Source organism: Canis lupus, chromosome 28, assembly GCF_003254725.2.
Source record: "Canis lupus dingo isolate Sandy chromosome 28, ASM325472v2, whole genome shotgun sequence".
Lineage (NCBI taxonomy): Eukaryota > Metazoa > Chordata > Mammalia > Carnivora > Canidae > Canis > Canis lupus.
This window is the reverse complement of record NC_064270.1, coordinates 5,654,851-5,675,386: the sequence shown is the minus strand read 5'-3', so window position 1 is coordinate 5,675,386 and position 20,536 is coordinate 5,654,851. Positions and strand designations below refer to the sequence as shown.

At 42.7% G+C, this 20,536-nt stretch overlaps 2 protein-coding genes across 20 annotated transcripts in view; both read left to right on the top strand.

Moving 5' to 3' along the window:
* The first annotated feature begins 681 nt into the window (after positions 1 to 681).
* Positions 682 to 9,694, top strand: LOC112672042 (uncharacterized). Of its 2 annotated transcripts, none has more exons than XM_035708058.2 (3): positions 682 to 1,110; positions 1,510 to 1,781; positions 5,040 to 5,794. In XM_035708058.2, the coding sequence occupies exons 2-3, from the start codon at positions 1,570 to 1,572 to the stop codon at positions 5,497 to 5,499; spliced, it is 672 nt and encodes a 223-aa protein (XP_035563951.1). In that variant the 5' UTR covers positions 682 to 1,110; positions 1,510 to 1,569; the 3' UTR covers positions 5,500 to 5,794. The 2 variants fall into 2 exon arrangements, 1 of the variants encoding a protein (XP_035563951.1); XR_007406895.1 differs by lacking the exon at positions 5,040 to 5,794 and adding an exon at positions 9,640 to 9,694 and having other exon boundaries at positions 686 to 1,110.
* A 1,054-nt stretch (positions 9,695 to 10,748) lies between these two features.
* ANKRD1 (ankyrin repeat domain 1) overlaps positions 10,749 to 20,536 on the top strand; it is a 524,644-nt gene continuing 514,856 nt past the window's right edge. For 3 of the 18 annotated variants that reach the window (XM_049103528.1, XM_049103529.1, XM_049103530.1), the window contains exons 1-9: positions 10,749 to 11,227; positions 11,886 to 12,065; positions 12,992 to 13,129; positions 13,257 to 13,364; positions 14,614 to 14,712; positions 16,063 to 16,161; positions 16,376 to 16,474; positions 16,614 to 16,712; positions 18,469 to 18,541. In XM_049103528.1, the coding sequence (XP_048959485.1) occupies positions 11,201 to 11,227; positions 11,886 to 12,065; positions 12,992 to 13,129; positions 13,257 to 13,364; positions 14,614 to 14,712; positions 16,063 to 16,161; positions 16,376 to 16,474; positions 16,614 to 16,712; positions 18,469 to 18,519 (900 nt within the window). In that variant the 5' untranslated portion in view covers positions 10,749 to 11,200 and the 3' untranslated portion in view covers positions 18,520 to 18,541. Of the gene's footprint in view, positions 11,232 to 11,885; positions 12,066 to 12,991; positions 13,130 to 13,256; positions 13,365 to 14,613; positions 14,713 to 16,062; positions 16,162 to 16,375; positions 16,479 to 16,613; positions 16,717 to 18,362; positions 20,103 to 20,536 lie in introns of those variants that run through there. The other 15 variants (XR_007406892.1, XM_025466491.3, XM_049103532.1 and 12 more) reach the window with 15 other exon arrangements.

Sequence of the window (20,536 nt, the reverse complement as noted above, 5' to 3'; positions counted from 1 at the left end):
CATCCGGGGCATTGGGGTGGGCCTCAGAATTCCACAGTGAAGACTCTGAGATAAAGCAGTGCCAGGGTAGGGGCTGCTGAATGGCTGGAGTTTCTGCTGACCAGAGCCTGGTCCTCGTGGAAAGAGATGAGGAGGGAATGTGGCTTCTGGAGCCACCAAATAAGGAAGGACATCATCTCTGTCTTCTTCATCTAAGTGTAGATGTCAGCCACCAGAGCAATGCACCCCACACCATTTAGTACCTCCTAAACATGGGTTTGAAAAGACGTAGGTCAAACTCTGAGCTAAGTAGAGAACACATACACCAATAAACCAAAGATTCTTTTTATTTCTCTATATATGATTTTTTAAAAAAAATTCACAAGAGAGAGAGAGCAGAGCAAAGACAGAGGCAGAGGGAGAAGGCTGGCTCCCTGGGGGCAGCCTGATGCGGGACTTGATCCCAGGACCCCATGATTACAAGCTGAGCCAAAGGCAGAGGCTCAACCCCTGAGCTACCCAGGTGCCCCTCTCTACGTATGATTTTCAACCTCTCATCTTCTTTCCCTTTAACTTCATTTGCTGTATCGTACATAACTTGCCTAGAAAAGAAGACAGCTGTCCTTTGAAGGCAGGAGTCACTTGAAACATCACAAAGCTTCAGTAAACCTCAGTCCCCTCCCCTGCCCCACCCACGATGGCTTTGTCTAGGTTGGTGGTTCTGATCTGTTACTAACCCAAACTGAGTCCCCAGGGAGCAATCGCGTTGTGCCTCCAGAGGTCATTTCCTTGCCAAACATTCCTTTTCAGTGAGAGGACGTTTTCATGCCCTGGTAAACAATCCCCAGCCTGCACAAAGCAGAGAAGGGTGCCTGTCGGTCTTCATGGCTCTCCACTTAGTCCTGAGCTGATTCCAGCCCCAGAGGCGTCAGTCTGCTCTATAAATTCCTTTGTGAAACCTGAGAGCCTGCGCTGCAAGGAGAGCAAAGATCTTGGAGGGGTTACAGTTTCCCTCCACCCTAAAAGATCTGCTTGTGTTGGCAGCAGAAGAGTCTGTTTTTCCAAACAGGCTCTTCCCTTTCTTCTGTGAATTTAGTTCAGAAAACCCTGCCAGGCTCCTAAGCGGGAGAGGTAAGATCACCTCCTAGGCAGGTCTACGCAGGCAGGAGAGGACGGCCTGGGGGTGAGGGTGGGGGGTGTTTCTAGTTAAAAGGCTCTGAACCTCTTTCTGAAATAGCCACTTGTTAGGAGGGGGATGGCTCCGCTTACCGGGCGGCTGGGGTCAGCCCACCTTCATGGCCCTTAGTTTCAGTCCTTGTGGTTTTTCAGGCAGGGACGGGGAGAGAAAAGAGGAAGGACGGACGGAGGGAAGGAATGGGGGGAGGAAGGAAGGAAAGAAGGAAACTTTAAGTGGCCACCCTTGGGCTGAGCCCCTCGCTCCGCCTGCCGCACACCCAGTCCCCCAGCACCGCCAGGGACTCCCCTTCTCCATTAACTTTGGGGGCCGCTTATGCTTTCTTCGCATTTTAGCCATTAGGACACATTGAACGCAGGATCTGGAAATGACGTAAGAAGTCACCAGCTGGTCAAATGTTAGAAAGCCCATCTTTTGAAAGCAGCACACTGTTTCGGCGGCAGGACAGGAGGGACAGCGGGGACCGAAGCCAGCTGCTGCCTCTTGTAAGACTTTGGGTTTCACGGCTGGCCGGGGCTCTGGGCCCTGTGACCCCGGGGTTCAACGAAGCTGTTGGCCTGGATCCCCGTGTGCCGACGGATGCCACACTATTGTCCTGTCACCAGAAGTACGTCCTTGCCACTCCCGCCCCCGCCCCCCTAGTGGGCCTGCGTCCCCGCCGGCTCCCCGCGACCTGGACCCGCGGCCCAACAGCCCCTCCTTCCTGGCGCTGGGTTCCCGCGATCCTATTTCACTAAAAAGTTACAGTCATTTTAACGTTTGAAAGGGTACAGAAAAATGGAAAGAACAGCCGTGAGTGAGAGCCCCTCTACTCTTCACCTGGATTCAACTGTTAATGTTTTACGGTTGGGTCCTTTTTTTCTCTCTATACACATGTACACACACGTGGAGGCTTTTTGTTGAACCGGTTGAAACCAGGTATCATGACACCTCATCCCCTAAATAATTCAGAATGTATAGGACATTCTGCGACGTTACCTCAAAACCATCACTACTCATAAGAAAACTATCATGAATAGTGTTTAAAATACAAGTCACACTCAAATTTCTTCACTTGTCCCCAAGATGTATTTTATGGCTTTTGTTTTTTTAAATTACAGGATCCAACCAAAGTTCGTGCATTTTCTTTGATTGTTATGTCTCTTTACGTTTCCTTTAATCTAGAAAAGCCAATTCTTTTTTTGTTTGGCTTTTCAAGTCATTAACCTATTTGAGGAGTCCAACTGGTTGTCTCCCTCCCCCCCCCCCCCCCCCCCCCCCCCCCCGCCCCCAACCCCGTCGCCCCAGAAAGTCCAACATTCTGGATTTGTCTGAAAGTTGCCTCATGATTGGATTCAGGTTAATCATTTTTGGTCCAAATATTACAAAAGTGATGGTGTGCACTTCTTATTGCAACACTTTAGGAAATACATAATGTCAGGTTGTCCCACAGGAATAGGCTAAATAAACATTGAATAAATAAATTGCAAAGAAGAGGTATTTTTTTTCCCATAGTTTAACAGTCACAGTTCTGAGACTGTGACAAGGATAGCTTAATATTTCACTACGACTTCAAAAATACACACATATGTATACTTACGTACACATTCAGGTAAATCTCAACCGAAGGATGGTATTCTCAACTCTAGACAGAAAATAGAATCAACTGGAAAGTTTTAGAAATTACTGATACCTGAGTCCTAGCACTTCTTTTGATAGTAAGTTTGGTCACTCGTGAAAGTGGTGCCCGCTGGGTCTCTCCATTTTAAAAGTGTTTTTTTGCCTCTTTTAATTTATTTCATTTTATTTTTTTTGCCTCTTTTAATTTAATAAACAATCTTTGTGTGATCCTTTAGTACTATGAGAATATTCTGATACCCAGTGACCTTTCAGAAAATAGTTTTAGCATTCATTGATGATTTTTGCTTGAATCACTTATTTTATTGGGGTGAACTTTATAATTTTACCCTGCTCTCCACATTAATTAATATAATTTTACCCTGCTCTCCTGGCATTTTTCTATAAAAAAGAGCTTCCCCTTTTCCCCTTCCTTTCTCTATTTACTTGTTTATATATTTATATCATTAATTTTCTTATGAACTTTACATGTTCTTAAAAAAGATTGATTTATTTACTTTAGAGAGAGAAAGCAAAAGTGCATGAGTGTGAGTTGGGGAGAGGAAGGGGGAGAGAATCTTCAGGCAGACTCCTTGCTAAGCTTGGAGCCAGATCCCACCACCCATGGCATCATGACCTGAGCAGAAACCAAGAGTTAGAAGCCCAACCAACTGAGCCATCCAGGCAGCCCATATTTATATTATTTATTATTACTATGGACCCCGAGATTGTTCATAAGTTATCATCATTATTCTTTTTGACGCTCAACATATCCCAGATTCGGATAGCAGGAGCTCCTTCCAGCTGCTCCTTTGGCAAATCCCACATTAGTCATGAGTACCTGCTTGCTTTCTGGCACAGAATATTCTAAGCTCATCTTGTACCTTCCTTGTCCCAAATGTGGAATCAGCAATTTCTCTAAGGAATGAGAGCCTAAATATATTTTTTAAAGTGACAGAGCCATAAGCCTTTCTAGAAGAGAAGACAGAAAACATGAAACATTACATGTGTGGGCATTTACTTTGAAGGGAATGGAGCCCCAGATATCAGCTAGCATATCTGTGTGAACAAAAATACTTTCAACCTGGGGATGGAGCATGGGTCTGGAAGTAGGGAGACCTGGATTTGTATCCTAACACTGCATGTGATTTGGGACGAGCCACTTAAACCTCTTCAAGTGTTTAATTAGGGGATTGGACTAGACAATATTGAAGGCTTTTCTACATTCCAAAATTCAGTATTCAAAAAACCTGAAAATATCTAGTTATAAGAAAGTTTTTGAGCCAGTAGAAGGGGGATAGTTCCAGTAGGATTTCAGGGGCAGAAACTTCATCTTTTAGTCCTGTCTCCCTTGATCTAGTAAGACTCATGGTAAAATGAGCTCAATGGATGTTTTTGCTGGTGAAGGTCTTTTCTAAAGTTAGAATGAGATAAAGAGATTAAATTGCCAAAATTTAGGTGAGCCATAAGAAACTACGTTGCAGTGAGATTTTAAGTATCAGGGTGTTTACAAAGGGAAGTTTTAGTCTTTAAAGTAAAAAGATCCTGCCTGCCTCAGCCTGGCCCTTCCTAATGGCCAGACAATGGACTCAGTGTCCACTCAGTGCTTTTATTGGTTCTTACTAAATTTCTCTGCTTCCCAAAGAACCCATACTTAAGATGTCTTGCAGCACTTTCTTTTTTATTAGGAAACTCCAAAATATACCAAGACATTTTTTCCAATACTCCTTACCTGAAGTCAGAAATTGCATTTAAAAAATAATTCTTCCCTGCTTTAATAAATTGGCTGAAAAGGTTAAATGGATTTTCCTTCTATGTTGTGGTCATGGAAGCACTTATCTCTCACCCCAAGTAGTTGTCGTATGTAATTGGATGTGAAGTAATTCCAAAGTTGCATCAAAATCTTTTCAGTGTTACTATGACAGTTGCCCTCCCGCGCCCCCCCCCCCCCCCCCCCCCCCCCGCCAACCGGCTTCAATGCAAACTCTCCACCATCCCACTGTCCATTCAGTGAGATTTTGTTGTATGAAGAAAGGTTAGCTTTTCAGAAACTTCAGGGGCAGGAAGAAGAATCATTATGCATTAACAGGAGCTGATTCTCTCACACACCCATTCATCCCCTAGTAAGAGATGGTCCCCTCATCCTTATCACTGGGTCAGAATGTTGTTAAAGGCTCTGCCTTACTAAGACTATGGAAATTAATGCAGGGACCTGAAAAAGAACCCACTGTTTGGAGGAATAAGACTTTTAATGTAATGTCTTTGACAGCCCTTCCTGCCCAGTTAGCAGTCCTTTTTCTACAGTGGATTCCAGCAAAGGCGAGAATTTGGGCAGAGATCTTCAGATGGGAAGGAGGGGAGAAGAAGCCGTATCAAGATCCCTAAGGTCTTGGGGAGTTTGGAAAAGCATATTCAAAATGACTATTGCTTTGATTTCATTTTGGCCTCAAGTTCATCCTGACATTTGTCTTTGTATTAACAGAAGATATAAGATTTTCATGTTTATCAAATGGGAGTGTGTCTTTAAAATGACTGGGCTGGTGAAGGCTTTATGGACCATTTCCTCCTCTAGAGTCTTTGGAGAATCAACTGTGCCATCTGCATATAATGCTGCAGTCATAAATGTTTATTTCTACCTTTTGATTCAGTGGTTTGAAGACCTCAATAAAATTTTAGGGCCCCAGAGATCATTTTGCTCAAAGCTCTCCTTTGGTAACTGGAGGATTTGAGATCCTAATTGGTGAGAGGACTCGCTCAACTAGACACAGGACAAGGCCAGGATTAAAAGCCAGGTTCCCTATTTCCTCAGCCCACATTCTTCATACTTACATACTTCCCTGACCCTCCTTGGCTTTGTGGCAGAAGCAGCATGTTCTATTGTCTGCAGTTTCCTTTAAATACTTCAGTAAAACTGTAAAGACTCCCTGAGGGCAGGGGAATTTGTCTGCTGTGAGCTTTGGTATATCTCAGCTCTATAAAAATGCCTGACACATAATAGGCCCAAATAAATATTGAATGAATAAAGTGTGTGTGTATTTTCTTTCCATAGTTTTAATAAAGGTGGAGTCTTTAAAATTCAGAGACTGAGATAAGGATAGCTTGATGGCCTCCTATACCTTCAAGAATATATGTTCATTTATTTACATACATATTCACTTAAATCTATATCCTGTGTTGGTATTCTCAATGCTGGGTAGAAATTAGAATCAACTCGAGAATTTTTTTAAATGCACCTGGAACTTAGAGCAAAGATTCAGATTTCATTTACCTTGTGAGGCTGGAGTATTAGCATCTTTTAAATGCTTCCTGGACATTCTGACATGTACCCAGCCTTGAGAATCACTGCCCTGAGAAATGTTAATTTATAGCTGAGGTTCCCTAACTGTCATGGTATACTTTCTGTGGTTAGTTAGAATTTATAAGAAGCCAATCAGTTGTGCATGTTCTAGAAGAGGCTACCACATGCCCTTAAACTGTCTTTACCTCTTATTGGCACTAAACAATTCTTTAATTAGCATTAGAAGTATTACAAATTATTTGTCACTGAAGGGAGGATTCAGGATATGTGGTTTGGCTAGAAAAGCAAGGAACAACACTGCCAGGTATTAGCTAAATATTTAGCCCTACTATGTGTCAGACTTTTTTTTATGCCCTTTGGAGTCCTAGGCCTATAGTGAGTACTAGGACCCTGTCAGATCTTGTGTTGGGCCGTACACTGGAATGTTCTGTCGTCTGACTAGACTAGAAAGTCAGCTGAAATTTGCTGCTAGGATGTGGTTTCATTTGCCTCAATGGAGCCTCTTATGCTTTTCGCTGTATGAGGGCCTAAAATTGAGCTGGTTTCACTGAGTTTACAGAACAGTCCATGTGGCTGTGTGTGCCTGTTGGCTGACATGGGCTCACATGTGTGGCAGAATTTGGGTTGAGACATGTAGTTTACTAGAACAAGGCACCTGCGATAAGGTGTGGAGGTGAGACAGCCTTCACATACCTCTCCTGTGGAGGACTGCCAGTATCTATAAAAAGGAAGCCCTGTGGCTTACAAGCAGTGTGCACTTTGTATGCAGAGCCCTGGGTAGAAGAAGACTTTAGTCTTGACTTTGTCCTTTGAGCGGAGATGAGGGCAGATACCACAATCCCACTCAATATGTCCCCAGTGTGTTCAGCTTCTCAAGTACAGGTGAGTCATTCCTGGTGAGGGCAGGGAAACAAACTTGGACCTTGTTTGCTTCATTTTATGACCTGCCTTGGCATTTTCAAGTGTGTAACTGAGCCACAGCTTGGCTGTAAGGATACTTGGATTCCTTGTCAGGCAAAGTCAGCCACTTCTCTGAGCCAAGGGAGGTGAGTAGCAGCTGGCTCTGGGAAGGCTATTAAGAGGAATAGCAAAATGAGCAATTATAAGTGTAACAGTGGAACAAGGTATCTTCCGAGTCAGAATCTGGCTACAGTCCTCGAAGTCATTCCTTTTAGTATTGAGGTGGGTGTTCTAAGGACAAGGAGCATTAATAAGAATAAAATTTTATGTGCTATAAAACGCCTTTGATTGTAGCAGATAAAAGTGACTGTTTTGAAAAACAGCCTAAATATCCATAGATGGGAGACTGGCTAAATAAGCAATGGTGTGTCCACACGTGGAAATCCATGTGGTTGATTAAAATAATGAAATTGATTTGTTTGTGCTCATAGAAGACAATTGCTAAGACACATTATCAGGTGAAAAAGATTAAGTATCAAATCAACACTTGGTAAGATTGCAATTAAGCCGCATTCTGTGTCATTTTGATTTTTTTTCAAGATTTTATTTATTTATTCATGAGACAGAGAGGCAGAGACACAAGCAGAAGGAGAAGCAGGCTCCCTGTGGTGAGGGTGAGCCCAGCATGGGACTCAATCCCAGGGCCCCAGGATCACAACCCGAGCCAAAGGCAGACACTCAACCACTGAGCCACCTAGGCATCCCATGTGTCATTTTAATTTTTAAAAATAACATGCATATATTACTTATGTAGTTAACAAAATAAAGAAATAGTAGAAGTACAGTGAAGTACAGCAGAAGTACAATGTCCAAAAATTTGGAAAGACGAGCTTGCCCTTGGAGCTGAGCTGTGGCAATTACTGGGGTGGTCTCTGAGCAAGTCTTTGGAACTCTGGGTGACAACAGTAAGTGCTGTGTGCTCTGCTCCTCTGCCACTCACTCTCTCCAACTGGAAGCAGGGTTATGACTCTTGTCCCACTGAAATGCTTAAGTCCTGCAGAAACTGGGTTAAACCCTCCTGAGGTAACTCTGACAAAGCTCAGGGACCATTTCCCTGCTCATTCTGTTCATAGATAGTTGGCGTTGGGTTGCTAAATAATTGTAGAACCAACCGGGAGCTTTTTTCTCTTTATTCATCTTGGTAAGGAAAGGTGATGCCTAATTTGAGAGGATGATCCAGTCAAATGTCTCAGAATTTGCCCCACTAGGTGAACTTTTATAGGAAGGAACTTCTTTAAAAATAAGTGATAGAGAACTTGCCTCTAGTTGAGAAGTTCTGTTCTCAATTTTGATGAGTAAGAATACTTGAAAACACAATTTCGTCTTCTGTGTTGTTAGGAGCTAAATGTATCTAGAATTGCTATTTGAGGAGTAAACCTTCCAATAATGATTTTTTCGTTTTATAATGCCGACTGGCCCAACACTGGGATACTGGAGTGGAGAGGATCCGCAGATGTGACAGTAAAGATGACCCGCCCAACCCATTCCATGAACTGTCCTCAACTCCTCAACGGTCATCCTCTGCAAAGTTCCCTTCCAGACTTCCTGGAGGGGCACCTGGGTGGCTCAGTCAGTCTTGATTTTGGCTCAAGATCTTGATTTTGGGTTGTGAGATTGAGCCCTTCATTGGGCTCTACGCTGGGTATAGTGTCTGCTTGGGATTCTCTCTCTCCCTTTCCCTCTGCCTTCACCCCCCCTCTCTGTGTGTCTCTCTCTCTAGAAAAAAAAAAAAAAAAAAGATTTCTTGAAGTCTTCTATACAGAATCAGCCAGGTTTGAGGGAGAAAACTTAGTGGCTAGAGGAAGACTAGGGCTTCATGAACCATCCCACCCATTGCCACTTGCATTTTTTGAGGTGATCTGAACATGGAAGAACATTTTATCAGTGTTGGTTGGGCCCTGAATGGGTCTAGGTATGACCCGACCTTGAAAATCTGTTCTGCACTCAGTGATCCTCTTCTTCTTTTGGATGGAATCAAAACTCTTCAGCCTGGTATCCACCAACCAGCTGTGTATCTACAGCAAGTTACTTAATGTTTCCATGCCTTACCACCCTCTGCAAAATGGAAGCGTTGGTCTTGCTTGAACTTTGAGGGCACTAACAGCTGTGTGATTCCATATTTAAGGCCCTTAACCTGTGACCCTTCCCCAAAGATATCTCCTAATGCCATCATCAGCTTGCATCAAGCTTGGAACAGAAAGCTCTGAGAAATGGTAAGAAAAGCTAAACTGGCCATTTCTCACTTACATGGAGAAACCAAGGAAGATGGTAATAGTTGTGTTCATCTCAGAGAAAACACCAGGAGATTTCCTTTAGGTAAAACCTCTTTTAGGAAAGAACATGAGAAGACCAGGACAGGTACATGAGTTATTAGGAGGGGGGCACCTGGGTGGCTCAGTGGTTGAGCATCTGCCTTTGGCTCAGGGCATGATCCCAGGGTCCTGGAATTGAGTCCTGAATCAGGCTCCCTATGGGGAGCCTGCTTCTCCTGGCTGTGTCTCTGCCTCTCTCTCTCTCTGTGTCTCTCATGAATGAATAGATGAAATCTTTAAAAAAAAAAAAAAAGGAGTTATTAGGAGGGTTGTGCTATACCAATGTTTTCTCTTTGAAGGTCAATGTCTCATTCTGACAGTTCCAGAAAATGTCCATAGGTTGATCCATTCAAGGAGAGAAGGATGGTAGCCATGTTTGTGGAGCAGGTAAGTCTGAGGGGTTACAGACATAGAAAGGTCAACATAATATCCTAACACTTCCCTCCATTATTACTCCCTTTCTCTCATTCTTCCTCCTGTTTCTCTTACTGAGAAAAACTAAGGTTTTAAGTGGCTTTGAAGGTACAATCCCAGCCTCTTCCTGAACTGTAAAAAGACCTAAATATGTTTACATAATTTAATGCTTCAGAATGAGGGATCCCTGGGTGGCGCAGCGGTTTGGCGCCTGCCTTTGGCCCAGGGCGCGATCCTGGAGACCCGGGATCGAATCCCACATCGGGCTCCCGGTGCATGGAGCCTGCTTCTCTCTCTGCCTGTGTCTCTGCCTCTCTCTCTGTGTGTGTGACTATCATAAATAAATAAAAATTAAAAAAAAATAAAATAAAATAATGCTTCAGAATGAGAAACTTATAAGCAGGAGTATTCTTTACTCCTCCGCAGGGCAAAGCTCTCTGCCCCTCAAGCAATGTGTCTCAAGCCTTGATGCATCAGAATTATGTGAGTGCTTTGAAAAAATACAAATTCCTAGAACCCATCACCCTAGAGTGGGGCTTGGGGATCTGTATTTTTGACAAGCTCCCACAGGTGAGTGTTTTACCAATAGTATCTGAGAACTTAGGCTCCATGACCCAATCAACATCATGCTATTGCTAATAAGTGATCTCCTGTGATCTTTCTGGGGACCATTTGAATCAAAAAGGCTCCAGTAAGTATGCAGTTTTAGATGACAGTAAGTATGTAATGTGCTAATTATGGCCAGTGACACCATAAAATAAAAGCGTATTACTGAATGCTTTTAATTTCTTATAATGATGGTAAGGTGGCATGTCATGGGGCCTTTTTAGTCCCAGACATCACTCCAGAGAATTCCAACCAGATATAGACAAGGGCCATTAGGACCCGGATCCTTTCCTCTCAAACTGTTTACCCATGAGAATAGGATGTCCTGAAGCAACACTTCCCCCAAGTGAAGTGTTGATAAGTCTGGTTATCAGCAAGATATTACTGGCAGTGTGATATGCAGGGCATTTACATTTTCTTGATAGGGTTAGTCATATGAAAGCTGACAAAGAAGGAAAAGGAGCAGCGCTGTGGTGCAATATCTACAGACAGCTGTACCCTGGCTTCTCGATAAATAGGATGACTTACATTGCTGAGCGGTGTGGTCACTGCCAAAGGAATGGCCCTCTCACATTTCTTCCTGATTCACATATTCAGTGGGGTTACTTGTCATCTCTTCCCTCTTCTGCTTCCCAGACACTGAGTCTGGAATGAAAATTCACCTGCCTCTGAGTTGGCCACGGGTGGGGGCAGGGGTGTTACTTGGGTTCCCAGGTTGGAAGATTATCTCACCCAGCCCTAGCTATATAAGCTGACCGGTGTGGAGGGGCTCAGCAGGGCTGATTCAAGGGATTCAATCCACAGGAGAAAACACACAGACGAACCGAACCTCAGGCCGACATGATGGTGATGAAGGTAGAAGAGCTGGTATGTAAGACACATTTTTGTTTCATGCTGAAAACTGGTTTAGTCTTGATTTTTATTTGAAAATTGAAATGTCCTTTTTGAGGCATAATGCATAAGGTACTCTGATGTCATCTATGGAACATGGTTGGCCTAAGTGATGAAATAAGTGAAATTGGAAAAACGAAGCTAGCAGTAATGAATTCTCTGTATATTTCCTATTTATTATCTTCTTTTTTGGTTTTCTTACTAAAGCATGGATTCACATGATTCACATCACATGAGGATGCCTTAAGGAAGAAGTTTTATTGCAAGAATATATGTCTGGAAACTTTACAACTCAAGTCTAAGAGCCATTAACAATACCTGAAATGGAAGAATTTAAAACAATCATGGGGGGGTTGCAGTTTTCCTAGGTGAAATGTGTTTAAATGGATTAAAAGTGCATTTAAATGTATCAACGTAACCTAAGCCTTGCTTTACCAAGAGGGTAGGACAATCATCTGATGGTAATTCTGGAATACTACAGCGGTGTGTCCCTGCCTGAGATCTGAGAACTCAGCGCACAGAGATGGCTGTCCTCAGGCAAGGAGGACCAAGGCCTTCCTGCAGCATCCTCTGTGGAGAATGATTCCAGGACAGGCCCTGCAACTTCTGACCCTACAATATTCTTTCCTCCTAGGTCACAGGGAAGAAGAATGGCAGTGGGGATACTGGGGAATTCCTACCTGAGGATTTCAGAGATGGGCAGTATGAAGCTGCTGTTACTTTAGAGAAGCAAGAGGACCTGAAGACACTTCCAGCCCACTCCTTGATCCTGGGGGAGCAGCAGTGGAAAATTGAGAAAGAGCGAGAGGCAGAGGTAAGGACCTTCCATGGAATCCACTAGTGGGAAGTCGTGGATGGGGTAGGAGAAAATAGGTGCCAGGCAGGAAGGAGAAAAGAGATAAATGAAATAAATGCAACCATTCCAAAGATGTTTCTTTGCCAAATTCAAACCCATGGGAGAGGCAACTTTTATAGGACAAGTAGTAGGAACTGATTCTTTAGCAAGACTATGACCTCTGGATTCTGAATCAATGATTGAATGTTCTACAACTATGTTCTGATTTAAAGACTTGGAAAGAGAAACATGACTAGTGAATTTCTGATGTCATGCACCATCTAGTCAATCTCAAACAAGAGAGATGAGATCTCTTTTTCTCAATAACATGGCCTGTGGTCCCAGAATCATTGTTTGGCTGTGTTCACTATCTGTGTTGATAAATTCCATGGTGCCATGTGCATTTTCATTACTTACTAATCACAGATAAAACATGCATTAGTTAGCAGGAGTCTCAGGAAAGTCTGTTTCATGGGGCCCTGCTTTGTAGGCTGCCTGAAAGAGTTTGGCATTGGTATTTCGGAGCTTAATGCTTATTGTTGGATTCTTCGGAGTTAAATAAAAAATTCAACATAAATCTGGGGTTCATTTATGGAAATGTATGGAAATGATTACATGATCATTACTTACAGAGATCCTATCTCCAAAAGCTGATGCTACAAGCAAGAGAAGTGGAGATGAAGGCAATTAGCTGAAAAATTAGACCCCCAAATACTTGAACAAGAAATGACTGAGTCAAAGTCAAAGATTAGATTAGTTTTAAAGGGTTGGTTGGGGTGTTTTTTTTTTTTTTTTTTACTTTTTTGCTCCAACTGTTCACATACTTATCTCAGACCTTGCAGATTTTGTTTAGACACAACCAGAATGCCTGTCACCATATTTTGAAATATGGATTTCTTTTTTAGCTCAAGAAGAAAAAACTAGAACAAAGATCAAAGCTTGAAAATCTAGAAGACCTTGAAGTAATCATTCAACTAAAGAAAAGGAAAAAATACAGGAAAACTAAAGTTCCAGTTGTAAAGGAACCTGAACCTGAAATCATTGTAAGGACTGTTTGCTTTTGTAGTATTACATGTCCAGCATTGTGCTACCAGGGAATAAATATCTGTAGAGGGTTTGATTGAATATTGGAAAACTCACGATAACTCCTGCACTATTCTTTGGCTTTAGACAGAACCTGTGGATGTACCTAGGTTCCTGAAGGCTGCCCTGGAGAATAAACTGCCAGTAGTAGAAAAATTCTTGTCAGACAAGAACAATCCAGATGTCTGTGATGAGGTAAGGCTTCTACAAAGCACTGCAAAATCCAGCTCATTAATTTTGTGTTTCTTATGCTTAACTTCAGTCTTGCTAACATGGTGCCAAAAAGCAATCCACCTGAAACAGTTTCTCCAGCTGTTGCCACATATGCCAGTAGCATATTAGGATAGTGCAGAAAAAAGAGGCTGGATTAGTGCTATGGGTTGCATTTTCTTCCAGCTGGATTTTTCAGTTTCTCTTTAACTTTTTATATTCTTAGGATAGACTTTTAATAAAGCAGGACCAACAAGTCCCTTTTGGAGAGATACAAAATAGCATCCTTTTATAAAATAAAGATTTTATTTATTTATTTTCGAGAGAGAGAGAGAGAGAGAGAGCACAAGCAGAGGGATCTGCAAAGGCAGACGGAGAAGCAGACTGCCTGATAAGCAGGGAGCCCCACTCTGGGCTAGATCTCAGGACCCTGGGACCATCACCTGAGCTGAAGGCAGACGCTTAACCACTTAACTGACTGAGTCACTCAGGTGCCTCAATAGCAACATCCTTGACTGGACCCAAACACATCAGTGCCACACACGGAATCTGTGGACTGGAGTTCAAATGCTGACTCTATCACTACTTGGGTATTTGATTTTTGGCAGCTAATTTGCATTTTTTTAGACCTCCATTTCCTTGCCTGCAAATAGAGGGCACTGGAGTGAATAAGACCAATAATTGTTCTTGGTCAAATAGTCTATTATTAATCCATTCATATGAAGCCTTCTTACCAGAAACATGAATCCTTTTTGTATCCCCCCACCTCGCCTTCCCAAACTGAATGGAGAATCATTTCTGAAGGTGAACTAAAAACGAGTCCCCCATTCTCTTAAAAAAGAATTGAATACTTTTTGATATTCAACCTAGCAACAGTCCCAGGTGGAAGAAAGCCATCTGATCTGCATGGCCAATTCAACACAAACAACGAAGGCACAGAATTCAAGAAAGGGAAATGTCAGTGTTGAGGCAATTGTGAGCTTTGAGTTCACATTCCTCCATGGAGACCTCTGAGCATTTAAAGATGTACCTGCAGGAAACTCAAGCCTCAGCTGCACAATCTTTGTTCCAGTTCTGCAATTTTAGGAAATTTGACATTTCTAATTTAAAAAGAAGCACTCAAATTTCTATCACTTAGGTCATCAGGGTCCTCAGCCTCATACCTCTTAGAAGGGATTTATGCTCATTTTTATATGCATCTCTCTCTCTTTTTTTTAAATCTCTATTCTGACAGTATAAACGGACAGCTCTTCACAGAGCATGCTTAGAAGGACATTTGGCAATTGTGGAGAAGTTAATGGAAGCTGGAGCCCAGATCGAATTCCGCGATATGGTAAATATATTTCTTTGTTTGGAAATGAGCCAAAATAAGGAGACTATATGAAGCTTGAGAAAAGCTACAATGAAAAACGGGGCTGATTGGATTGAAAATTGATCTGAGAGAATGAGGCGAAAGCTCATTTCTCCATACAAAGGGAAGTTGGGAGATGGGACTAGGTCAGGTGGAAAGTATTTTCCATACATACTGAAAAGGAGAGGAGTGTTCCAGGGAAAAGGAGGAAGTGAAAGCCGCTGCACAGAATTCAATATCCTCATCAGAGAGTTGGGTCAGTATCAAGTCAGTAGAATTACTGAAAAGTAATCGGTCAGCACTTGCCTCTCGGCATCCCTGTCCTTCCATTATACACGGCAGCGTGCTCGTGGCCCCTTGGCTGCCAGGGGTGTGTCAGAATTCTCTAGCTGTTCACCTTCTCTGATAGATGCCATCAGTGAGATCAGGGGCTAACCTGCATACGGAATGAACTGCATCTATGGAAAGTAGCCGCTATTCAGACCTCAATAATTCAGCTACTGTGATCTCTGCAAAGACCAGCATACAGCATATTTTATGGACTGAAGACTGAGCTGGGAAAATGCTTTACTTATTTAAATGCAGCTCAATTTGACTTTATAAAGCAGAAGATGGATATTAGGAAAGTCCAAAGAATTTGAACAAAATTGGGCCCCAAAGACAAACACACACACAGGAAAACAATACAAAAAATAAATAAATAAAGCTTGCATGAAAAGACACTAAAATTCGTGAGTGTGTGACTTGGAAGGCCAGGAATATGCCCGAGTGGGAAAGAGGGCATCTCCAAGGAGTAAGGGCAGTGTGCAGTGACCACAAGTGGCGGCACTTGAGGCATAGAGGCTGTGCTGGCACAGATGACAGCAGAGAGCGAGCAGGAGAGGAGGGAAAAACAACAGGGACGCAGGAAGAGGTGGCAGATCCAGATTAAAATCCTTTGGAAGGGACTACTTTTATTCTGCCAGGATTAAAATGCATTTGTCTAGAACTTCTGAGTAGATTTGGCAAAAGTGGTTAAAATTTCCAGGCAGATGTGGGTTTGAAGATCTATTCTGATGCTTACTAGCTGTGCCTCCTAGGGCAAGAAACTTGACTATTTTGGAGACTTGTTTTTCCCATCTGCAAAGTGAGCGTACTCACACCTGCTTCAGTGTTGCCAGGAGGGCCCATCCATCCGAGGTGCATAGCACCTTGTTGGCATGTAGAAATTCTCAATAAATGGTAGTTCTCAAAAATGTAGTTGTAGTTGGGAGGGGGATACCCTAGCAAATCTGGTGTTCCTGGGCCCTGGAAACCAAGTACTAACTCCTCTGCTTTCCCCTTCCTGTATAGCTTGAATCCACAGCCCTCCACTGGGCAAGCCGCGGAGGAAACCTGGATGTCTTAAAATTGCTACTGAACAAAGGAGCAAAAATCAGTGCTCGGGATAAGGTATATCTCTTCTTGTCCCTTCTCCCCCCTCCCCCAGTACCTTCCCCACCTTGGCCTCCCCCCTCCCACAGCCACCTTGCCATTTGGGTCAGCTGGAAGCTCATGCTGTGTGGGGCACCATAGTGGCCACTTGTCCCCCTCGCACACACCTTGGGGTCTGGGACAGCCTCTGTCCCTGAGCCCAGTACATCAGTTGCGCTCTTCAATTTCCCAGTTGCTCAGCACTGCGCTGCACGTGGCGGTGAGGACTGGCCACTATGAGTGCGCGGAGCATCTCATCGCCTGTGAGGCGGACCTCAATGCCAAAGACCGAGTGAGTACCTGGGCAAAGTTCTGCCTCCCTCCAGCTCCAGGCCTCATTGATCTGGGATCACTCCCCAAGCCTAGTACACTTGTGGGACCCACTTCCTGGCCTCAGGCCCAACTTTAGTCTGTTGACTCTGCTTCTCTAGGAAGGAGATACCCCTCTGCATGACGCAGTGAGGCTGAACCGTTACAAGATGATCAGACTCCTGATTATGTATGGGGCTGACCTCAACATCAAGAATTGTGTAAGTACCTAAAACAAGCAGCCCCTGCTTGTGGGCTTTCTTATTAACAAAAGCATATCTTATGCTCTTGAAAATAATCCCACAGTGGTAGGATTTCAGGGTTGGAGGAGTTCTTTTGATGCTTTAAATGCACCTGTCCATCCATTCCTATAATGACATTGCTAACCTTGGCGAGGACTCAAGTCACCTGGTCGGAGATGGGTGAGGCCATCATGACTGCTGTAGCTTCAGTGCCAGTACAGTGTCTGGTGATTCTTTCAAAATTTGGTCTTGAAAATATAAGATGGTCAAATTGTTCACCTTCACAAACCCAAGTACAATCTTCCCTGGCTACCCCTGGTTGAGCAAGGCCTGGGGTAGTCAGAAATAAAGAAAGACACCATCCCTGAAGTAATAAAATTCCACAGTGGTCAATACAGCCAAGAGCCAATGAACTGAAATTAATCAATATCTAATCCAGTAATTCTGAGTAGTCCTCCCCTCCTTACAACAGCATAACATGCTACCACTTTCTTCCAGGGCCAGCCATGCTTTTGCCTATATTTTTGAGATAATTTCTATCCATTCTCCACACTGGTTTATCTGCATATCCCTCAAAATAATTCCCTATATTTAGGCCCTGAAAATGCTCGTATAAGTCCCTTCTACAAGTACGTGTTAATTTAGCTTCATCTGCAAGCCAGGGAATAGAGCCAACTTTTCCTCATGGTCCCAATTCCCAGGCAAACATCATCTAATGTAAGCTTTAAAAATATCACTGGGAGGAATGGATATAAATTCCTGAAGAAATAATTTGAAAGATTTGGTAGAGAATCACTTTACAAGGAAGGAAAAGAAAACCCCAGTCATCTTATATTGAGAATAATTTCTTCCCCTTATTGCGTTACTATGAGACTTAGAGGAATATTTTATCATAAAAAGCCCCACAAAACTGTCTTGGTGATAGGAACAAAGAATAGAAGCAATAAATAGAGGCTGCTTGGATGGTAAAGTGTTAATAGTAGGGTCCTCTCATCCTTAATATAGGGATTGGCCTTATCTAATAATTGAAATAAATAAGCAGAAAAAGAGTAGATTTAATGAAATCTCTGAAACTGCAGAAAATATTAAAATTGTTTTCAGGCAGTGAGACACTACCAGCAAAGAGAAATAGCATACAGATTTGGGGAGACTGTATAAGTAGCCAGAAATCAGGAGATACATTTTAATAGAGAGGAGTTGAAGGAATTATGGAAGAACAGATCAAAATATACCAATGAGGCTGGGGGCTTTGAATATCAGTTAAACCCCAGCATTAGGGTCCTGAAACATTGACCTAATGGCTGGATGTACCCCAAAAGACCACTAGCCATTGAACCTCATCTTGAAGGGAATTGGAAACAAACACACAATACATTATTCTATTGTTGTCCAAAATTCTGTCATTATGTGTAGTGATGAGTGTTTCTCGAGGAACATGCTGTAGAGGTGGGAAGTTCCAAAACAAAGGTTACAGGGCCACTAATTCAAATGAGCAATAAGTGCAGGGGTCAGGCAGGTCTCCTGAATTACATAAATGGTGGCTGCAGGGATCTGTGCACATGATTATAAAGGTGGTGGCTCTGCGAAGCCACAGGTATCAGGCTGGCCAACTCTTCTGATTTTTTCCAGAGAGTTCACAAATTCACTTGGGAAATCTCCTAATTTCCAACTATTGACAATTAATTCCAACTTAAAAAAAAAAAATCTCACCTCTGTTTGGGCCCAAACAAAACAGGTCTCTAAACTGATTTGCATCTCAAAGCTGCCAGTTTGCAGTTTGAGTTAAAGAGACTTCTAAACGGATAGGGGTAGAAAAATATAAGACTTCTCATATTTAAAGACAAGAATTGAGAGGTGGCATCGGATTAATTTTTGTACATGTCTTGAGACCTATGCATAAGGGAAAAGAATTTTGGTCTCAAAAATTACTTTACACATTATTGATGTCACCTCCAAGAAACATGAAATTTCCCAGGAGATCCCAGTGTGAAAACGCCACACCTTGGAGCAGTAAGAGTTCTGTACGGCACCGGAGGACTTCAGCCAAGGTGTCAAAGCAGCTCTTTTACCATCAGTTTTTATCAATCAGGAATCATTTTCCAAATTGATAGGAACTGGTTCTTGTTCACTATCTTCCCATGCCCCTTCTGCAGGATACCGGAGATGTATAGAGGCATTTTTTGAATTTTGAAATGAGTTGGCATGCTCTTGCAATTTACCGTCTAGGGACTGGGATTTTTTTAAACCAATACCTGGAGTAGTCCCACAGAGGGGAAAAAACACACAAAAAACAAAAATATTGCTAATCTGAAATGCCAAACACATTCCTGTGAGAAAGAGTGAAGGGCTGATTTGAATATAAACTGCCAATCAGTCATAGTGGAAAGCATAAAACAGTTCAATAACATACACCTATCCATTACCTCATTAAAAACACGCCCACAGAGGATGTGTAGAATTTATAGATGCCTCCCATCTGGAAGTCAAATTTCCTCATGTATTTTGATTAGGCTGGGAAGACCCCAATGGATCTGGTGCTACACTGGCAGAATGGAACCAAAGCAATATTTGACAGCCTCAAGGAGAACTCCTACAAAACCTCTCGCATAGCCTCGTTCTGAGGGAAACAATGCCAAGCTCATCAGTTGTTCTTCACCAGCATTTTGAAGACACGACCCCAAAGAAGAGTAACTAGTCATAAAATCCAGCTCCTACCCACCTGTTGTAAAGCTGCACCTAATGAAGTTTTAAGAAAGCACAGGGATATAGGTATGGAAATTTTCTTTAGCGAAACTCACTCTATTTATTTTTATTTATTCCTGTTTATTTATTTATTTGCTTCCATACCACTGGTATTCAGATCCTTCATGATGATCCATTTGGTGAGCTTAATTTGTACATAACACTCCAGAAACTTCCTGTAGATCATTCTTAAACCATGTTAACGAGCAATGCTGTCAATGCCTACTCATGTGCACCTCGCTCATGGAAGATATTTCAAGGTGTTTTTAAAGGACAAGAGTGATTATTGCAGCCCTCTTCTGAATTTTTAACGCTGAAGTTTGAGGCAACAGGGGGCATGTAGCGACAGGAAAGGAAACTGCAGAATGAAAGGCATTCTGTGAGAAGGACAGTAAAGCCAGCTGTTTGACGCCTGGGCCTGGTATCTTTTACCAAGTCACACATTGTACCAAGGTGAAGAGAATGTCATGAGTGTAAGTGGCGTGTTGTGGCAGGTGCGGGCCACTGGGCCATGCAGAAGTGAATTTGCTGGAAAATGATGAAAGTGACTGCAAAGTGTAAATGTGTAAATGTATATTATGTTGTATGTGTATTTTATATTCATAATAAAAGCAAATTATAAACCCCTTTCTAAGTGCTTCTGTAAGTATGGTGGGAAAACCATGTGAAAGACAGCCATTTGGATGGAGTTTTTTGTCTTTCAGTTTTTTCAGATTAGAAATGTCCTATAAAATAGCACCTTTCAGCATTTACTGTGTACACGGACCGCCTGAGGATCTTGCTAAAATGCAGATTCTGATTGCCCCCATTGTGGATGGGGCCTGGGACTCTGCATTTCTGACAAACTTCCAGATGATGCAGAGGTGATGGTACATCACAACCACACTTGGAGCAGCAAGGCTGTGAAGACCATCAAGATAGGGAGTTCACCTTCTTTTGGCCACAGTGGTGGGGAGAAAGAGACCCCTGGTGGGAAGAGTGATCACTGCAAGCTAAACAAGTGCACCTTAAGGAAGTGCCCAGGGCTAATCTGAGGTCTAACAATTACTGTGGACACCCGC

Excerpts from the sequence above, each read along its gene's own strand:
- LOC112672042 (XM_035708058.2), top strand. The coding sequence starts at position 1,570 with ATGTTAGAAAGCCCATCTTTTGAAAGCAGCACACTGTTTCGGCGGCAG. Across the intron at positions 1,782-5,039 it reads CTATTGTCCTGTCACCAGAA|CCCTTCCTGCCCAGTTAGCA; the intron begins GTACGTCCTTGC and ends TGTCTTTGACAG.